The following is a 16,394-nucleotide window of genomic DNA, read 5'->3' as shown; positions in this document are numbered from 1 at the left end:
AACTCCACTTAAGCGGTAAGGAACAGCAGTCTACTCTGCCCATAGCTCAGCAAGGTGGAGGTGAAATGACAGCTAACGGTGTTGAGGAGGAGTCAGCTGGAGAAGATGCAGCACAGAGAGTTCCTGCTGCCTTCCCGATTGAAGAGACATACTTGGTTGGTTGGTTGCTTTGTTTTGAGATAGAGTCTTGCTCTGTGGTCCAGGCTGGAGTGCAGTGGCACAATCTTGGCTCACTGCAGCCTCTGTCTCCCAGTTTCCAGCAATTCTCCTGCCTCAGTCTCCTGAGTAGCTGGGATTACAGGCGCCTACCACCATGCCCGGGCTAATTATTATTGTTATTATTATTATTATATTATTATTATTATTATTTTAGAACTTCGCTCTTGTTGCCCAGGCTGGAGTGCAGTGGGGCGATCTTGGTTCACTGCAACCTCTGCCTCCGGGGTTCAAGCAATTCTTCTGCCTCAGCCTCCCAAGTAGCTGGGATTACAGGCATGTGCCACCACACCCAGCGAATTTTTATGTTTTTGGTATAAATGGGGTTTCATCATGTTTGTCAGGCTGGTCTCCAACTCCTGACCTCAGGCGATCCGCCCACCTTGGCCTCCCAAAGTGCTGGGATTATAGGCGTGAGACACCATGCCTGGCCACGAAGAGACATAATTTGGATTAAGATCTAAGGCTCTAAGACCACACAGAACCCTCAAACTGCTTGTAGGGTGACAATTTAGTAGGTCTCACACAGTACTGCCAAGGAACCAAGAATGCAGATTCTGGCCAGATGTAGTGGCTCATGCCTATAATCCCAGCATTTTGGGAGGCCAAGGTGGATCGCCAGAGCTCAGGAGTTCGAGACCAACCTGGCCAACATGGTGAAACCTTGTCTCTACTAAAATACAAAAAGTTAGCCAAGCGTGGTGGTGGGCACCTGTAGTCCCAGCTACTGGGGAGGCTGAGGCATGAGCATTGCTTGAGCCCAGGAGGCGGAGGTTGCAGTGAACCAAGATCTCACCACTGTACTCCAGCCTGGGCGACAGAGCAAGACTCCGTCTCAAAAAAAAAAAAAGCAGGTTCTGCAGGCACACTGCCTAGATTTTGACACTGAACACATTACTTAGCCTTTCTGGTCTTCCAGTTTTGTTTGTAAGCTGGAGCTATTAACTAACCTCAAGCCTTGCTCAAAGGATTCAATGTTTATTAAGGGAAGTGCCCACAACAGTGCCTAGCACTCAGATAACACTCACATTTGCCAAGTCTACCATGACAACCCAGGGATTCCAAAACAGAATGACAGAAAATCCACCTCACTGGGATTTTTCTGTTTAGAATGACAAGGAGGAGAGAGAGATGAGAGTGACTGCCAAAAGGGCTGGAGCCGTGCCCAGGTGAAGGGCCTCTGGAGGCTGCAGCTATGCCAGTGGGGCCAGTCCCTGTGTGTGAGCACATGGGGGCAGGCAGGGACAATTGAGAGATCTGGACAGGCTTGCGGGGCTAGCCACGTGGCTGCTGGTGGTCAGGATAGTAGTAACACAGCAAACCTGATCTCAGAGACCAAGTGAACACATGGGACTCAGTTCTTACAAGTGACAGTGACTCAGTGAGAAGCTGTCAGCTTGTTCAAGCCCGTCTTGTGTTCTGGATGGCATGCCACTCCACGGGCGTTCAGGAAATGTCAAAGCTCCCAAGAGCATCAGCCTCGCCTGCTCTGGGTAGCACAGGCTGAGGGCGAGACTTGCCTCCCAGGTGGGCTGGGCTATGCCCCCTTGGTGCTGCCATAAGGCTCACCTCGGATGATTTTCAAAGACCAGGTCCTGACAAGTTAGAGAAGGGCTCAGGTACTTGCTGAGCTGGGCAGCAATAGGGTGATGCCAGCCTAGGGGTGAAAGTGGCATAGATTCTTTACTTCTGTGGCTGAACACTGAGGGAGCTGCATGCAGGTTCAGGAACTTCCCTGTCAACAGAAGCAGTAACAAAACTGGCTTCTGCTGCTGAAGGTTTTATAATTAAGGGTCAGACAGGATGCGTCCTGGGCTATGCAGCAGGAGGATCCCTTTTCAGCCTTAACTCCATCAGAATGTCAATTCTCTTGCCCCTCTCCCGCTAAAACAAATCCACTTTAAATTTTTTTTTTTTTTTTTTTGAGATGGAATCTCGCTCTGTCGCCCAGGCTGGAGTGCAGTGGCGCAATCTTGGCTCACTGCAACCTCCGCCTCCTGGGTTCAAGCAATTCTCCTGCCTCAGCCTCCCAAGCAGCTGGGAGGCTACTTTTAAACTTTTAAACTTTCTAACAGAGGGCCGGGCATGGTGGTTCACGCCTGTAATCCCAGCACTTTGGGAGGCCGAGGCGGGCGGATCACGAGGTCAGGAGATTGAGACCATCCTGGCCAACATGGTGAAACTCCGTCTCTATTAAATTACAATTAGCCAGGTGTGGTGGCGCATGCCTGTATTCCCAGCTACTGGGGAGGCTGAGGCAGGAGAATTGCTTGAAACTGGGAGGCAGAGGTTGCAGTGAGCCGAGATCACGCCACTGCACTCCAGCCTCGCAACAGACCGAGACTCCATTTCAAAACAAGCAAGCAAACAAACAAAAACCTTTCAAACAGAATGTATACAATCAGGAATGACAGGCTGTGTTGAAGATACAGAAAAACTGAGCCTCATTGTTCTGCAAAGAGGTTATATATGCTTAGGTGGCTGGGAATGGTGGTTCATGCCTATAATCCAGCACTTTTGGAGGCTGAGGCAGGAAGATCACTTCAGTCCAGGAGTTTGAGACTAGCCTGGGCAACATAGCAAGACCCTATCTCAAAAAAAAAAAAAAAAAAAAAAACTAAAAAACAAAAATGAGCCAGGTGTGATGGCATGGCCTGTAGTCCCAGCTATCCAGGAGGCTGAGGTAGGAAGATTGCTTGAGCCTAGTTCAAGGTCACAGTGAGCTTATTGTGCCACCACATCCCAGCCTAGGTGACAGAGTGAGACCCTGTCTCAAAAAAAACTTGGAATTAAAAAAAAAGTTGGGGCCGGGTGTGGTGGCTCATGCCTGTAATCCTAGAACTTTGGGAGGCCGAAGCGGGCGGATCACCTGAGGTCAGGAGTGCCAGACCAGCCTGGCCAACATGGTGAAACCCCATCTCTACTAAAAATACAAAAATTAGCAAGGTGTGGTGGTGGGTGCCTGTAATCCCAGCTTCTCAGGAGGCTGAGGCAGGAGAATCCCTTGAACCCAGGAGGTGGAGGTTGAAGTGATCCAAGATTGTCCCACTGCACTCCACCTTGGGTGACAGTGCAAGACTCCGTCTCAAAAAAAAAAAAAAAGAAAAAAAAAAAGTTTTGGCTGGCTGGTAGGGGCTACCCTGGCGGGTAAACCCGTGGATGGGATAGAGAACTCAAGCTCCAACAGCCTGAGACCACTAACTTTCAGACCAACGAGTTAACTGCCTGGCTGAGTCCCGAGGCCCCAGGTCGTTTTCCTGGGAGACCCATCTGTGTGGACAGCACTAGCCAGCCAAAAGCGTCACACATTTTGCTCTGTTACTTCTAATTGAAAACTCCTAAGTTGGAATTTTGGTTAAAAAACTCAAGTGGTTTAAGCTTTCACCTCAAGTGGGTTTGCCAAAGCAATCTGCCTAGGAATGGCAGCAGCAAGATGATTTTCCACTCACGCCTAAGATTCCAAACACGACATAACTCCCTTTCCATCCACCTCCCTCAAGTGCTACGAGGCAGCTCTATTATCTAAGATGGTCTCTCCTTTCAAATGAACTTCTTTAGGGCAGGCTGGGCCCAGCTCCTCTCTGTTCCCTCACACCTAGCAGAGCTCCGGGTACATCTGATCCCAGTCCTCCTTGAGCTGAGATCCTGAGTAGAGAGCTTCCCCTCAGCCCCTTTCACTCTAAGCAGCTCTATGCCCCATCTACTCTGTGCACGGGGCACTTACTCCTCAAGTGGATCACGGAAGCTGGCTGCTGTCCATCTACTCACCTGTCTACTCACACACACATTTTGGGGAGTTAAGAAGTTATAGCAGGGGCCAGATATGGTGGCTCATGCCTGTAATCCCAGCACTTTGGGAGGCCGAGGCGGGCGGATCACAAGGTCAGGAGATTGAGACCATCCTGGCTAATACAGTGAAACCCCGTCTCTACCAAAAATACAAAAAATTGGCCAGGCATGGTGGCAGGTGCCTGTAGTCCCAGCTACTCGGGAGTTGAGGCAGGAGAATGGTGTGAACCCGGGAGGTGGAGGTTGCAGTGAGCTGAGATTGCGCCACTGCACTCCAGCCTGGACAACAGAGTGAGACTCCATCTCAAAAAAAAAAAAAAAAAAAGTTACAGCAGGATGCGCTCAATATCCAGTCACCCGCCAAGATCACATCCTCCCATCTGCTAGAGGAAGTACCATCCCAGGGAACAGAGGTTGCCTGTGAAAGGCAGCAGCCTGCACAGCCTGGAACCATGTATGCAGCTCCCCAGCCTCTCTCAAGCAGGCAGGAATCACGCAAGATGGAGTCTTTGGAGCACTTGTTAATCCGTTATGATTTATTAGCTGTACAGCAGTAGATCCTCCTCCCCAGCTTTCAACCCCATTACATATTTTATTACAGGTCTCATGTTGGCATCCTAAAATAATGAAAAATATCACACAGTACAGCTAAGTACAAAATGCATCAACCTAGAGTCTGATAGCTAACTGATGGCTCTCTTAAAAGCAATACACAGAAGAAAAAAGTGTTTGAAATCAGTAAGACTGAGGCTTTCTAAAAAACACATTTTTAAACATGTGACAGTTCATGTGCAAGAATCACTTTTTAGTTGGTTTTGCTTCACATTATTATTTTTTGAAGATCCAAAGTTTAAATTACTGACCTAGTGAAATTTTCTGGCCCAGCTTATAAGGGCTGCTGTGACCCACTCATAATCACCCTTCTGCCTTAACAGAAGATTTATAAAACACAACGATCAGCTACAAACAGGGCAAAGAAAATGTCGATGGGAAATCATAACTGAAAGTTAATTATACAAGATTCAAATGCTGGCTCCGTGGGCTGGAAATCATGATCTGCCACGTGGGTGTCCGTCACTGGTGGGCAGTGGTCTGGGTGCCATTCTGCTACATGATTGTGATCCAATTCCTTGTCAACATTTACACACTACAGAGTCTGTGGTAACTTAATTTGCAAGTAATTAAAATGCTGGGTTTTCTTACACTGCACTTCTTTTCAACCTCTTAATTAATGGAAAAGATTAAAATGTAAAAAAAGTTATTTACAAGCTTGACCATACCAGAAACTTTGCCAAGAAAGAGGCAAAGCTTTTAGGACAGAACCTGATCGTAGCATGCCATACTACTGGTGTGCAGCTGACTCCAAGCAAAGGGAGTCAGGGAAAAGCAAAAGCAAAAAACAGTTTAAAAGTCTAAGTCCTTCCCAAGTATGCATTTACAATTAAAAACTCTCTTGGGAAGAAGACCATAGAACTCTGGGAAGCCTGGTGGCCATTATGGAGTGGTTTACCACATGGAGGGAGGGGTCAATGTCTCCTTTTCCATCTAGGAAAACGAGTTAGTCGTCAACACTGTCCTCAGCACTTCACAGTAAACCCTCGGGGACTCAGAACATTCCATGATTTGCTAACATCAGACAGCAAGTTCTAGTTAAATCACATTTTTTTCTAACATCATCCTTGAAGTTTTCGTTCTCGGTATGTTTGGTAAAATGATGCTTTTCCCAAAGCCAAAAAAAAGAAAGAAGGGAGAAAAATTAAGATGCGGGCCGTTTAAACACAGCCCAGAGCAGTCCTGGCGACGCACAAGGCTCCGCCATCACCGGTCCATCATGCTGAGGATCATCTCGGGCGTGAGGTCTCCGTTGGGGGCGTCTGTGGCAGCTGGCTGGGCCTCCTCTTCCTCTCCCTCTGCGGGCTCAGCATCTGGCTCTTTTTTTACTTCAACTATAATGTTCTCAATTGCACCTGTATTCTGGTCTTCAACCTGAATGATAGCTGTTGCTGGCAAAGAAGAGCACAGACAGAACAAATGGTGCATTAAAGCCCCAAGAATCACAAGGGTCTTTTAGACTGACAGTGAACAGGATGTCAGCAACGCAGGAAAGCCTTATTAGATGGTGGTCCAGGGAGAGTCAATTTATTTTTTATTTTATTTTTTGAGATGGAGTCTTGCTCTATCACCAGGCTGGATTGTACTGGCGCGATCTCGGCTCACTGCAACTTCTGCCCCCCGGGTTAAAGCAATTCTCCTGCCTCAGCCTCCTGAGTAGATGGGACTACAGGTGCCCACCCGTACACCTGGCTAATTTTTGTATTTTTAACAGAGATGGGGTTTCACCATGTTGATCAGGCTGGTATGGGAACTACTGACCTCAGGTGATCCTGCCTCCTTGGCCCCCCAAAGTGCTGGGATCACAGGCATGAGCCACCGCCTGACCCTGAGTTTCTTAGAAGGGGCAATCTCAGCGCAGAAACTACTTTCCCTCTCCACCCTTTACGATTTGGCTCTTTTATATTCATTACCGCATCCATTCTGCCAGCTGACTGTGACTTTGGTTGTTTTTCAAAACCCGCCCACATTAACAGTACCCATCTTGTAGAACACAAGTACCCTTCTACTCTGGACTTCTTAAAATTTAACAGGCCTCTAAAAACTTCCTCAGATGTTCCTCAGTAAAAACTCCTAAAAAGCCATTTCCTGAGAGTTTGTTCTCGACATGCCCTTAACTTGTTCTCATGGCTTAGTTCCCACCTCCCCAGAGAACAAGGACCCATCTGGCTCCCCCACATGCTCGGAGAAGACGCCAGCCTCCAGAGCAGAGATGAACAACTTACGCTGGTTCTGTTTGGGCTGGTTGGTTCTGCCAGGGGGTCGTCCTCTCCGCTTCTTGGCAGGTGGTGGGGCTGGGGTCACAGGCTGAGGCTCTGGCTCAGGTTCAATTTCTACGGCAGGCTCCTCCTCATCTTCATTGTCGTCCAGATCTGGTTCAGCATTTTCTTTTCATGAAATCAGGAAGCACAGGTGGTGGGGCAAGGAGAAGGGTGGTGGAAGATGAAAGAAAACAATTATATATTCTTTGAAGTCTTGTTATATTTATATATATATATGTATTTCTTTTCTTTTTTTTGAGACAGAGTCTCACTCTATTGCCCAGGCTGGAGTGCAGTGGCGTGATCTCGGCTCACTGCAACCTCTGCCTCCCAGATTCAAGCAATTCTCGTGGCTCAGCCTCCTGAATGGCCAGGACTACAGGCATGCACCACTATGCCCAGGTAATTTTTTTTTTCCTTCTTTTTTTTTTTCGAGACAGAGTCTTACTCTGTCGCCCAGGCTGGAATGCAGTGGCACGATCTCAGCTCACTGCAACCTCTGCAACCTGGGTTCAAGCAATTCTCCTGTGTCAGCCTCCTGAATAGTTGTGACTACAGGCATATGCCACCACGCCTGGCTAATTTTTGTATTTTTAGTAGAGATGGGGTTTCACCATATTGGTCAGGCTGGTCTTGAATTCCTGACCTCAGGTGATCCACCTGCCTCAGCCTCCCAGAGTGCTGGGATTACAGGCATGAACCAACGTGCCCAGCCAATCCAGGTAATCTTTGTATTTTTTGTAGAGATGGGGTTTCGCCATGTTGGCCAGGCTGGTCTCAAACTCTTGACCTCAGGCAATCTGCCTGCTTCGGTCTCCCAAAGTAATGGGATTACAGATGTGAGCCAGCGTGCTCAGCCAATTATTAAGAAAAATCAATTTAAGGCTGGGCACGGTGGTTCACAACCTGTAATCCCAGCACTTTGGCAGGCTGAGGTTGGAGAATTACTCATGTTCAGGAGTTCAAGACCAGCTTGGGTAACATAGTGAGACCTTATCTCTACAAGAAATAAGAAACTGGCAGCTGGGTGTGGTGGCTCACACTTGTAATCCCAGCACTTAGGGAGGCTGAGGCGGGTGTATCACCTGAGGTTGGGAGTTCGAGACCAGCCTGACCAACATGGAGAAACCCTGACTCTACTAAAAATATAAAATTAGCTGGGCGTGGTGGCGCATACCTGTAATCCCAGCTACTCGGGAGGCTGAGGCAGAACAATCACTTGAACCTCGGAGGCGGAGGTTGCGGTGAGCTGAGATCCGCCACTGCACTCCAGCCTAGGCCAAAAGAGTGAAACTCTGTCTCCAGAGAAAAACAAATAAAAAAAAAACAAAAACGAAACTGACTCGGTGTGATGGCTCATGCCTGTAATCCCGGCACTTTGGGAGGGCAAGGTGGGCGGCTCACTTGAGGTCAAGAGTTTGAGACCAGCCTGGCAAATATGGTGAAACCCCATCTCTACTTAAAAAAAAAAAAAAAAAAAAAAAAGGTGGCCAGGCATGGTGGCTCACACCTGTAATCCCAGCACTTTGGGAGGCCGAGGCGGGTGGATCACAAGGTCAGGAGATCGAGACCATCCTGGTCAACATGGTGAAACCCTGTCTCTACTAAAATACAAAAAATTAGCCGGGTGTGATGATGCATGCCTGTAGTTCCAGCTACTCGGGAGGCTGAGGCAGTGGAATCGCTTGAACGCAGGAACCCAGGAGGCGGAGGTTGCAGTGAGCTAAGATTGCGCCACTGCACTCCAGCCTGGCAACAGAGCAAGACTCCGTCTCAAACAAAACAAAAACAAAAACAAAATCTGTCCAGCGCAGTGGCTCATGCCTGTAATCCCAGCACTTTGGGAGGTTGAGGCAGGTGGATCACCTGAGGTTAGGAGTTCGAGACAAGCCTGGCCAACATGGTAAAACCCCGTCTCTACTAAAAATACAAAAATTAGCTAGGTGTGGTGGTGGCACCTGTAATCCCAGCTACTCGGGAAGCTGAGGCAGGAGAATTGCTTGAACCCGAGAGGTGGAGGTTGCAGTGAGCCGAGATCACGCCACTGCACTCCAGCCTGGGCAACAGAGTGAGACTCCGTCTCAAGGGAAAAAAGAAAAAAAAAGAAGAAATTAGCAGGACACGGTGGTGTGTGTCTGTAGTTCCCAGCTACTCAAGAGACGGAGGCAGGAAGCCTGCTTAAGCCAGGGAGGTAGAGGCTGCAGAGTGCTGTGATTTCACCACTGTATTCAGCCTGGGTGATACAGTGAGATCCTGTGTTAAAAAAAAAAAAAAAAAAAGGCCCATTTAGGCTGGGTACGGTGGCTCACGCCTGTAATCCCAGCACTTTAGGAGGCCGAGGTGGATGGATCACCTGAGGTCAGGACTTTGAGATCAGCCAGGCCAACATGGTGAAACCCCGTCTCTACTAAAAATACAAAAATTAGCCAGCTGTGATGGCGGGCACCTGTAATCCTAGCTACTTAGGAGGCTGAGGTATGAGAATCAATTGAACCTGGGGGAGGTGGAGGTGGCAGTGAGCTGAGATCACTCCACTACACTCCAGCCTGGGTGACAGAGTAAGACTTTGTCTGGGAAAAACAAACAACAACAAAAATAAATAAAAATTTAAAACAAAAGCCCATTTAAAAATGCTTGTAGGGGAGCAGGGTGTGAGGTTCCAAAAAATAATAAATAAAAATGCTTTTGCTGGAATTTTTGCTATCAGGATTAATATAATAAACAGGTATTACAGCAGAATGAAGCAAATCGACTTGAATACTATTATTCACATTTTATGTGGGATTGGTTATTACTTTTTCCTTTTAGCTTTAGACCCTTTTTTGACTCAACACAATACCAAACTTCAAATTCTCATGATCCCCCTACCTACTATACCAGGATAAAGCAGGACACTAAGCCGGAAATGGACCCTTGGAGATGTGGTTCTGCTCATCTCTAAGTGGGCAGGAGGGGTGTGAGTGTGTGTGTGTGTGTGTCTGTCAGGGAACAAGACGGAAATTCTTTTTCTTTTTTTTTGAGGCGGGGTCTTGTTCTGTCACCCAGGCTGGAGTGCAGTGGTGCGGTCATAGCTCACTGCAGCTTCTAACTCCTGACCTCCCAAAGTGTTAGGATTATAGGCTTCATCCATCACGCCTGGCCAGAAATTCTTACAATTGTGAGGTCCTATTTACTAAGATAAGTAGCAAGAGTTCTTTTGAAACTATTATTGATTCTCTTTTAAGGTCAAGTTTTTGGACTTAATTCCCAGCTGTACTAGACCCAATGTGTCATTCCCAACCCTCTTGCTCTCCTCCCTAATGCCACAATTGTCCATTTGTGGTAAAATAAGTGGTACATAAAAGTGAGGAAACTATTGTATAAAGAATACTGACGAGGAGCCAGATAACGAGGCTGAGTCTCGGATCTCTTACTAGGTACGTGACCTGGGACATCTGACCAGCTGAGACTCAGTTTCCCTGAGTAATTTCTGTAACATTCTCACTCCATTTAATAGTGACCTGGGGATCAACAGGACTCAGGGAACTCATGTAATCCTGCTCCGTAACCTATAGTCTACCACAAACACAGCTTTTACTTATAGCAAACATCACAATTTAAAAATTCACCATTTTCCACTTAGGCTTCAGTACTTCATTGAATGAGGGAGTTACCCTCATTTTATAGAAAAAGTGAGAAATTAAGTGATTGCAATGCACAGCTAAGTCACAGCAGGTAGAATTCAAACCTCTGCCCTCAGTCTGGGGCTGTTCTGGCGCCCACATCTGCAGGCAGCCAAAGAGCTTTTGTTATCCCTCCCCCACGGCTGTGGCACAAAATGTACACTGCCTGCCTTCCTCTAGAAAGCACGGGTTATTAACGTGCACTCTTTCTCTGGAACAAAATGTTTAAATTTAGAGATCTGTGGGTAAACTCCTGATCTTCCAGATAAAATGCCTTATTTCTCAAGTGACTGAAATCCTAAGTGAAAACGTGGGGAATATATAGATAGGTGGCAGTGTGTCAAGAACGAGAGATGCTTCCCTGCTGAACTTCTTCAAGCCCTCTATTGCCTAAGTTGGCCCAATGCCTAGAAAACTAAACAAATTCAGTCAGAATTGGGGGGAAAAGCACATAAAAGCAGGCTAACAGGATCAAAGGCTTATTGGCCTGGTGGTATTTCAGCAAAAAGCCTTGAAAACAGCAGTAGACCATCTGCTGATCAATCTCTGTAGAGAGCCTACAGGCAGAACTTCTGGGTCAGGACAAGTAAGACTACATGGACAACAGTGGCATGGAGCCCAGGCTGACGTCCCTTTTCTGGGGGAAATAAAGAGTCACTAGGTATAAGGCCTTGAACCAAATTCCATGCTCTACTAACCAGCAGCAGACAGAACAGAGAACTGTAGAAATCTGTCAGAAGCTATCAATAATCTCTTTAGACTAAAGATGCTTCTGGTTACATACAATTAGGGAAAGAAGCTGGTCTTCCTGGAGATGAACCACAGAAGTGAACAAGGCAGTATCAGGAGAAAGCAGGACACAGGACAGAGTCTGGCAGCAGGGGGCTTTGCAACTAAGAACAACTATAGGGATCCCCAAGGTTAAGATTATCTGATCACTGGTAATATCTGGGAGTCTCTCAACATTTCTGAAAACCCCCAACAGTTCACTGCAATAATTTTTTTTCCTTTTTTTTTTTTTTTGAGACAGGGTCTCGCTCTGTTGCCCAGGCTGGAGTGCAGTCACACTATCTCAGTCACTGCAGCCTCAACCTACTGGGCTCAAGCCATCCTCCCACCTCAGCCTCCCAGGCAGCTGGGACCGCAGGCGCAGGCCACAACCCCCTACTGATTTTTGTATTTTTTTTTTGTAGATACAGGGTTTTGCCATGTTCCCCAGGCTGGTCTTCAACTCCTGAGCTAAGGTGATCTGCCTGCCTTTGCCTTCCGAAGTGCTGGGATTACAGGCGTAAGCCACCATGACCGGCTGCAAATTGACATCTTAAAGGAGGCATACACTTAACACTCAGTGACTGAAGAAGATGCTATTTAAAACACATACTCCATTTAAAAAAAGGAAAAAAAAAAAAGGGGGGTCGGGGGGGACCTTGTTACAGATCCAAATATAAACAGCTTAGTGCTTTCATGAGAAAGTTTTACAATAAAACCCATAAAGTAGCTGGATGCAGTGGCTCATGCCTATAATCCCAGCACATTGGGAGGTCGAGGCAGGAGGATCACTTGAGCCCAGGAGTTAAGAGACCAGCCTGGGCCACACAGTGGGACCCCATCTCTATTTAAAAACAAAAAAACAGCCGGGCACGGTGGCTCACGCCTGTAATCCCAGCACTTTGGGAGGCTGAGGCGGGTGGATCGCCTGAGGTCAGGGGTTCTGGACCAGCCTGGCCAACATGGTGAAAACCCTATCTCTACTAAAAATACAAAAATTAATAGGGCGTGGTAGGGCATGCCTGTAATCCCAGCTACCTGGGAGGCTGAGCAGGAGAATCGCTTGAACCCAGAAGGTGGAGGTTGCAGTGAGCAGAGATCACACTACTGCACTCCAGCCTGGGCAACAAGAGGGAGACACCGTCTCAAAAAAAAAACAAACCAAAACAAACGAAGAACAAAAAAGCCCAAGAAAGTGACTAAAGTTCTCCAATATGTTCCTTCTTCAAAAATCTCATCCCCTCCCCACTATTTCTACTGACAACCACTGCAAAACACAATATGAAGAATCCCTAGACTATCAGGCATCATCTATAATCTCTCCAGTTTAACGGTGCTTCTGGGAAGTCCATTCCCTAAAACCAAACTCTCTACCACCTTTTCCATCCATACCTTAAGTCTTTAGTTACAGAGGTGCCTTCCCACCTGGATGCCAGCAACCTAGGTATCCACACTATAGAATCTAACACTCTGAACATATTTGTGTAATTAAATGTGGTCTCCAAGTTACCAAGACTCTTGTTCCTCCACCCTCTTTGTGAGGCTTGGCACTTTTTCTTTTTTTTGGAGACAAGGTCTCACTTCGACGCCCAGACTGGAGGGCAGTGGCATGATCACAGCTCACTGCAGCCTCAATTTCCCGGGCTCAGGTGATTCTCCCACCTCAGCCTCTCCAGTAGCTGGGACTATGGGCATGTACCACCACACCTGGCTAATTTTTAAATTTTTTGTAGAGACAAGGTTTTGCCATGTTCCCCAGGCTGGTCTCGAACTCCTGACCTCAAGTGATCTGCCCATCTTTGTCTCCCAAAGTGCTGGGATTACAGGCATGAGCCACTGTGCCCGACCGAGGCTTGGCACTTCTAAGCACAACCTCCTGCCTGGGTTTCATGACTAGAGAGGCAAAAAACACTCCAAAGAGTACCTATGGTAGGAAAATAGGCAAGATTTTAAACTTTAAATGGAGAGATTAAGGTAGGAAGAGAAAGCCTGACCTTCACTGACTTGATCAGCACCTCTCAAGGTTAGGCTGACACAGGCAGTCAAACCGTAAGTGAAGATGCTTAATAAACAACCTTCTTCATGTCCATTAGATTCACTGCTCAAATCTAGACCAGCTTCCTAAATGTAGAAGTTAAGAACATAGGAAAAGAAACTTTGCTGGCCTTAGAATATCACAAATTTGAATAAACTGAATAAAAATATTAATTTTGCTTTAACTCAAGATTACGTATAAGGCATTAATAATGGCCGGGCGCAGTGGCTCATGCCTATAATCCCAGCACTTTAGAAGGCTGAGGTGGGCGGATCACGACGTGAGGAGATCGAAACCATCCTGGCTAACACGCTGAAACCCCGTCTCTACTAAAAAATACAAAAAAATGAGCCAGGCGTGGTGGTGGGCGCCTGTAGTCACAGCTACTCGGGAGGCTGAGGCAGGAGAATGGTGTGAACCCAGGAGGCGGAGCTTGCAGTGAGCCGAGATCGCACCACTGCACTCCAGCCTGGGCGACAAAGCAAGACTCCGTCTCAAAAAAAAAAAAAAAAAGGTATTAATAAGCGGAATGCCACGAGGAGAAAAGAAAATATGCCCCAGAAAAACACTAACTGCTGTTGTAAATAGACGTTAGGAGATGAGAAGTTTAAAGAAAGGAAGAGTGTGTGCCCGCCTCTACATCCCAGCATATCCATACATAAATACACTGGAAACTGGCCTCCAAAGCCTGCCATAGTAAGCAAATCAAGAAACAAGTCACTTACCACTGTCAGAGGAATCTTCTTTCTTAGAGCGCATCTTTCTTTTTCTTCCACGTTTACTCTTCTTCGTTTCTCCTCCATTTTCCCCCTCTACACCATCTGGGCCAGCACAATTATCAGCATGTCTTGCCATGGTATTCTAACAAAAAGAACAAAATCCTCTTTCACACCACTAAAAAAGCTAAGATCAGATTGGAAGTTATTTACTTTAATAAAATCCATATTAAGCCTAAAAATTCTAGTATCTGCTAAGTGTGTCCTGAACATGCTGTCTCTGCTCAGGGGAAATGGATAAGGCTGGGTTCTCTGAGGGGAGGCTCAGCAGCCTGCAGACAGAGATGGGGGAGGATCAGATCAGCTCTTAGTTCTGTCAAGATCTAACACAGCCCCCAAGAGAAGACCCAGAACAGGCTACAGTTAGCTAGGGGTGGGGTGGGGTACAGGTTTCAATCCACCTAAGGAAATTTTTTTTTTTTTTTTTTGAGACAGAGTCTCGCTCTTTCGCCCAGGCTGGAGTGCAGTGGCGCGATCTCGGATCACTGCAAGCTCTGCCTCCTGGGTACATGCCATCCTCCTGCCTCAGCCTCCCGAGTAGCTGGGAGTACAGGGGCCCGCCATCGCACTCGGCTAATTTTTTGTATTTTTAGTAGAGATGGTGTTTCACCATGTTAGCCAGGATGGTCTCGATTTCCTGACCTCGTGATCCACCCACCTTGGCCTCCCAAAGTGCTGGGATTACAGGTGTGACCCACCGTGCCCGGCCAGGAAATTTCTTTATGCAATCAATCTATTCAAAGATACTGTGTTTCCCATCAGTGGAAGGGTTCACACATGGATAGAAACATCAAGATGGAGATGACTAACCCTTTCCAAACAATGGAGCATCTCTGTTTATAACCTCAGTGAAAAAAACTACCGTGCTCTGCAGAGGAAGACCAAAAATCCAATATTCAGTATCGTAACAGGAAAAGTGAAGTTCTGACCCTTACCCGACGTGTAAATGTTTTCCCACACTTAGAACAGACAAAGGCCGCAGGGACGAAGTTGGGGTCGTGATAGCGCTTGAAGTGCATGTCGAGAAGCTGCTTCTGGCGGAAGGTCTTATCGCAGTGGCTGCAGGCGTAAGGCTTCTCCCCGGTGTGGGTGCGCTTGTGCATGATCATGTGCCTCTCCTGAAACGGCATAGGGGGAAAGGCCTCAGAGCCTGCTCATGGAGCTACTGCCCCAGCTGCCACCTGCATGCATGTGGCCAACAGGTATTTCTCACCCAAGCTAGGTCTAGACTCAACACGGCTTGTTGAGATGATAAAGCTATATATTTAGACAGGGTCTTGCTCTGTTGCAAAGGCTGGAGAGCAGTGGTGTGATCATGGCTTACTGCAGCTTCAAAATGGGACCATAGGTATGAGCCACCATGCCTGGCTAATTTTTTTTTTTGAGACAGAGTCTCGCTCTATCGCCCAGGATGGAGTGCAGTGGCGCGATCTTGGCTTGCTGCAACCTCCACCTCCCGGGTTCAAGCAATTCTCCTGCCTCAGCCTCTTGAGTAGCTGCGATTACAGGCGCCTGCCACCACACCCAGCTGACTTTTTTTTTTTTTTTGAGACGGAGTCTCGCTCTGTCGCCCAGGCTGGAGTGCAGTGGCGCGATCTCGGCTCACTGGATTCATGCCATTCTCCTGCCTCAGCCTCCGGAGTAGCTGGGACTACAGGTGCCCACCACCACGCCTGGTTAATTTTTTGTATTTTTCGTAGAGACAGGGTTTCACCGTGTTAGCCAGGATGGTCTTGATCTCCTGACCTCGTGATCCACCTGCCTCGGCCTCCCAAAGTGCTGGGATTACAGGCGTGAGCCACCGCGCCTGGCTGACTTTTGTGTTGTTTTTTTTTTAGTAGAGATGGGATTTCACCAGGTTGGCCAGGCTGGTCTTGAACTCCCAACCTCAAATGATCTGCCTGCCTTGGCTTCCCAAAGTGCTGGGATTACCGTGAGTCACCGTGCCTGGCCCCAGCTAATTTTTTCTTTTTCTTTCGGAGACAGAGTCTTGCTCTGTCACCCAGGCTGGAGCGCAGTGGCGCAATCTCAGCTCAATGTAACCTCTGCCCCAGGTTCAAGCAATTTTCCTGCCTCAGCTTCCAGAGTAGCTGGGATTACAGGCGTCTATCACCATGCCCAGCTAATTTTTATATTTTTAGTAGAGGCGGGGTTTCACCTTGTTGGCCAGGCTGGTCTGGTCTCAAGCTCCTGACCTCAAGTGATCCGCCGACCTCAGCCTCCCAAAGTGCTGGGATTACAGGCGCTCGAGCCACCACGCCTGGCCCTAATTTTT

The 16,394-nt window shown here is 47.5% G+C and overlaps 1 protein-coding gene across 2 annotated transcripts in view; it reads right to left on the bottom strand.

Annotated features, from left to right (window-relative positions):
* Positions 1–4,519: 4,519 nt before the first annotated feature.
* CTCF (CCCTC-binding factor) overlaps positions 4,520–16,394 on the bottom strand; it is a 74,149-nt gene continuing 62,274 nt past the window's right edge. The window contains exons 9-12 of one of the 2 annotated variants that reach the window (XM_002826547.6): positions 15,055–15,237; positions 14,069–14,204; positions 6,843–7,004; positions 4,520–6,008 (exon numbers count right to left, since the gene is read on the bottom strand). In XM_002826547.6, the coding sequence (XP_002826593.2) occupies positions 5,824–6,008; positions 6,843–7,004; positions 14,069–14,204; positions 15,055–15,237 (666 nt within the window). In that variant the 3' untranslated portion in view covers positions 4,520–5,823. The remainder of the gene's footprint in view (positions 6,009–6,842; positions 7,005–14,068; positions 14,205–15,054; positions 15,238–16,394) is intronic. The other variant, XM_054534972.2, reaches the window with a different exon arrangement.

The sequence above is a fragment of the Pongo abelii genome, chromosome 18 (genome assembly GCF_028885655.2).
Source record: "Pongo abelii isolate AG06213 chromosome 18, NHGRI_mPonAbe1-v2.0_pri, whole genome shotgun sequence".
NCBI classification, from domain to species: Eukaryota; Metazoa; Chordata; class Mammalia; order Primates; family Hominidae; genus Pongo; species Pongo abelii.
This window is presented reverse-complemented; position numbering and strand designations above follow the sequence as displayed.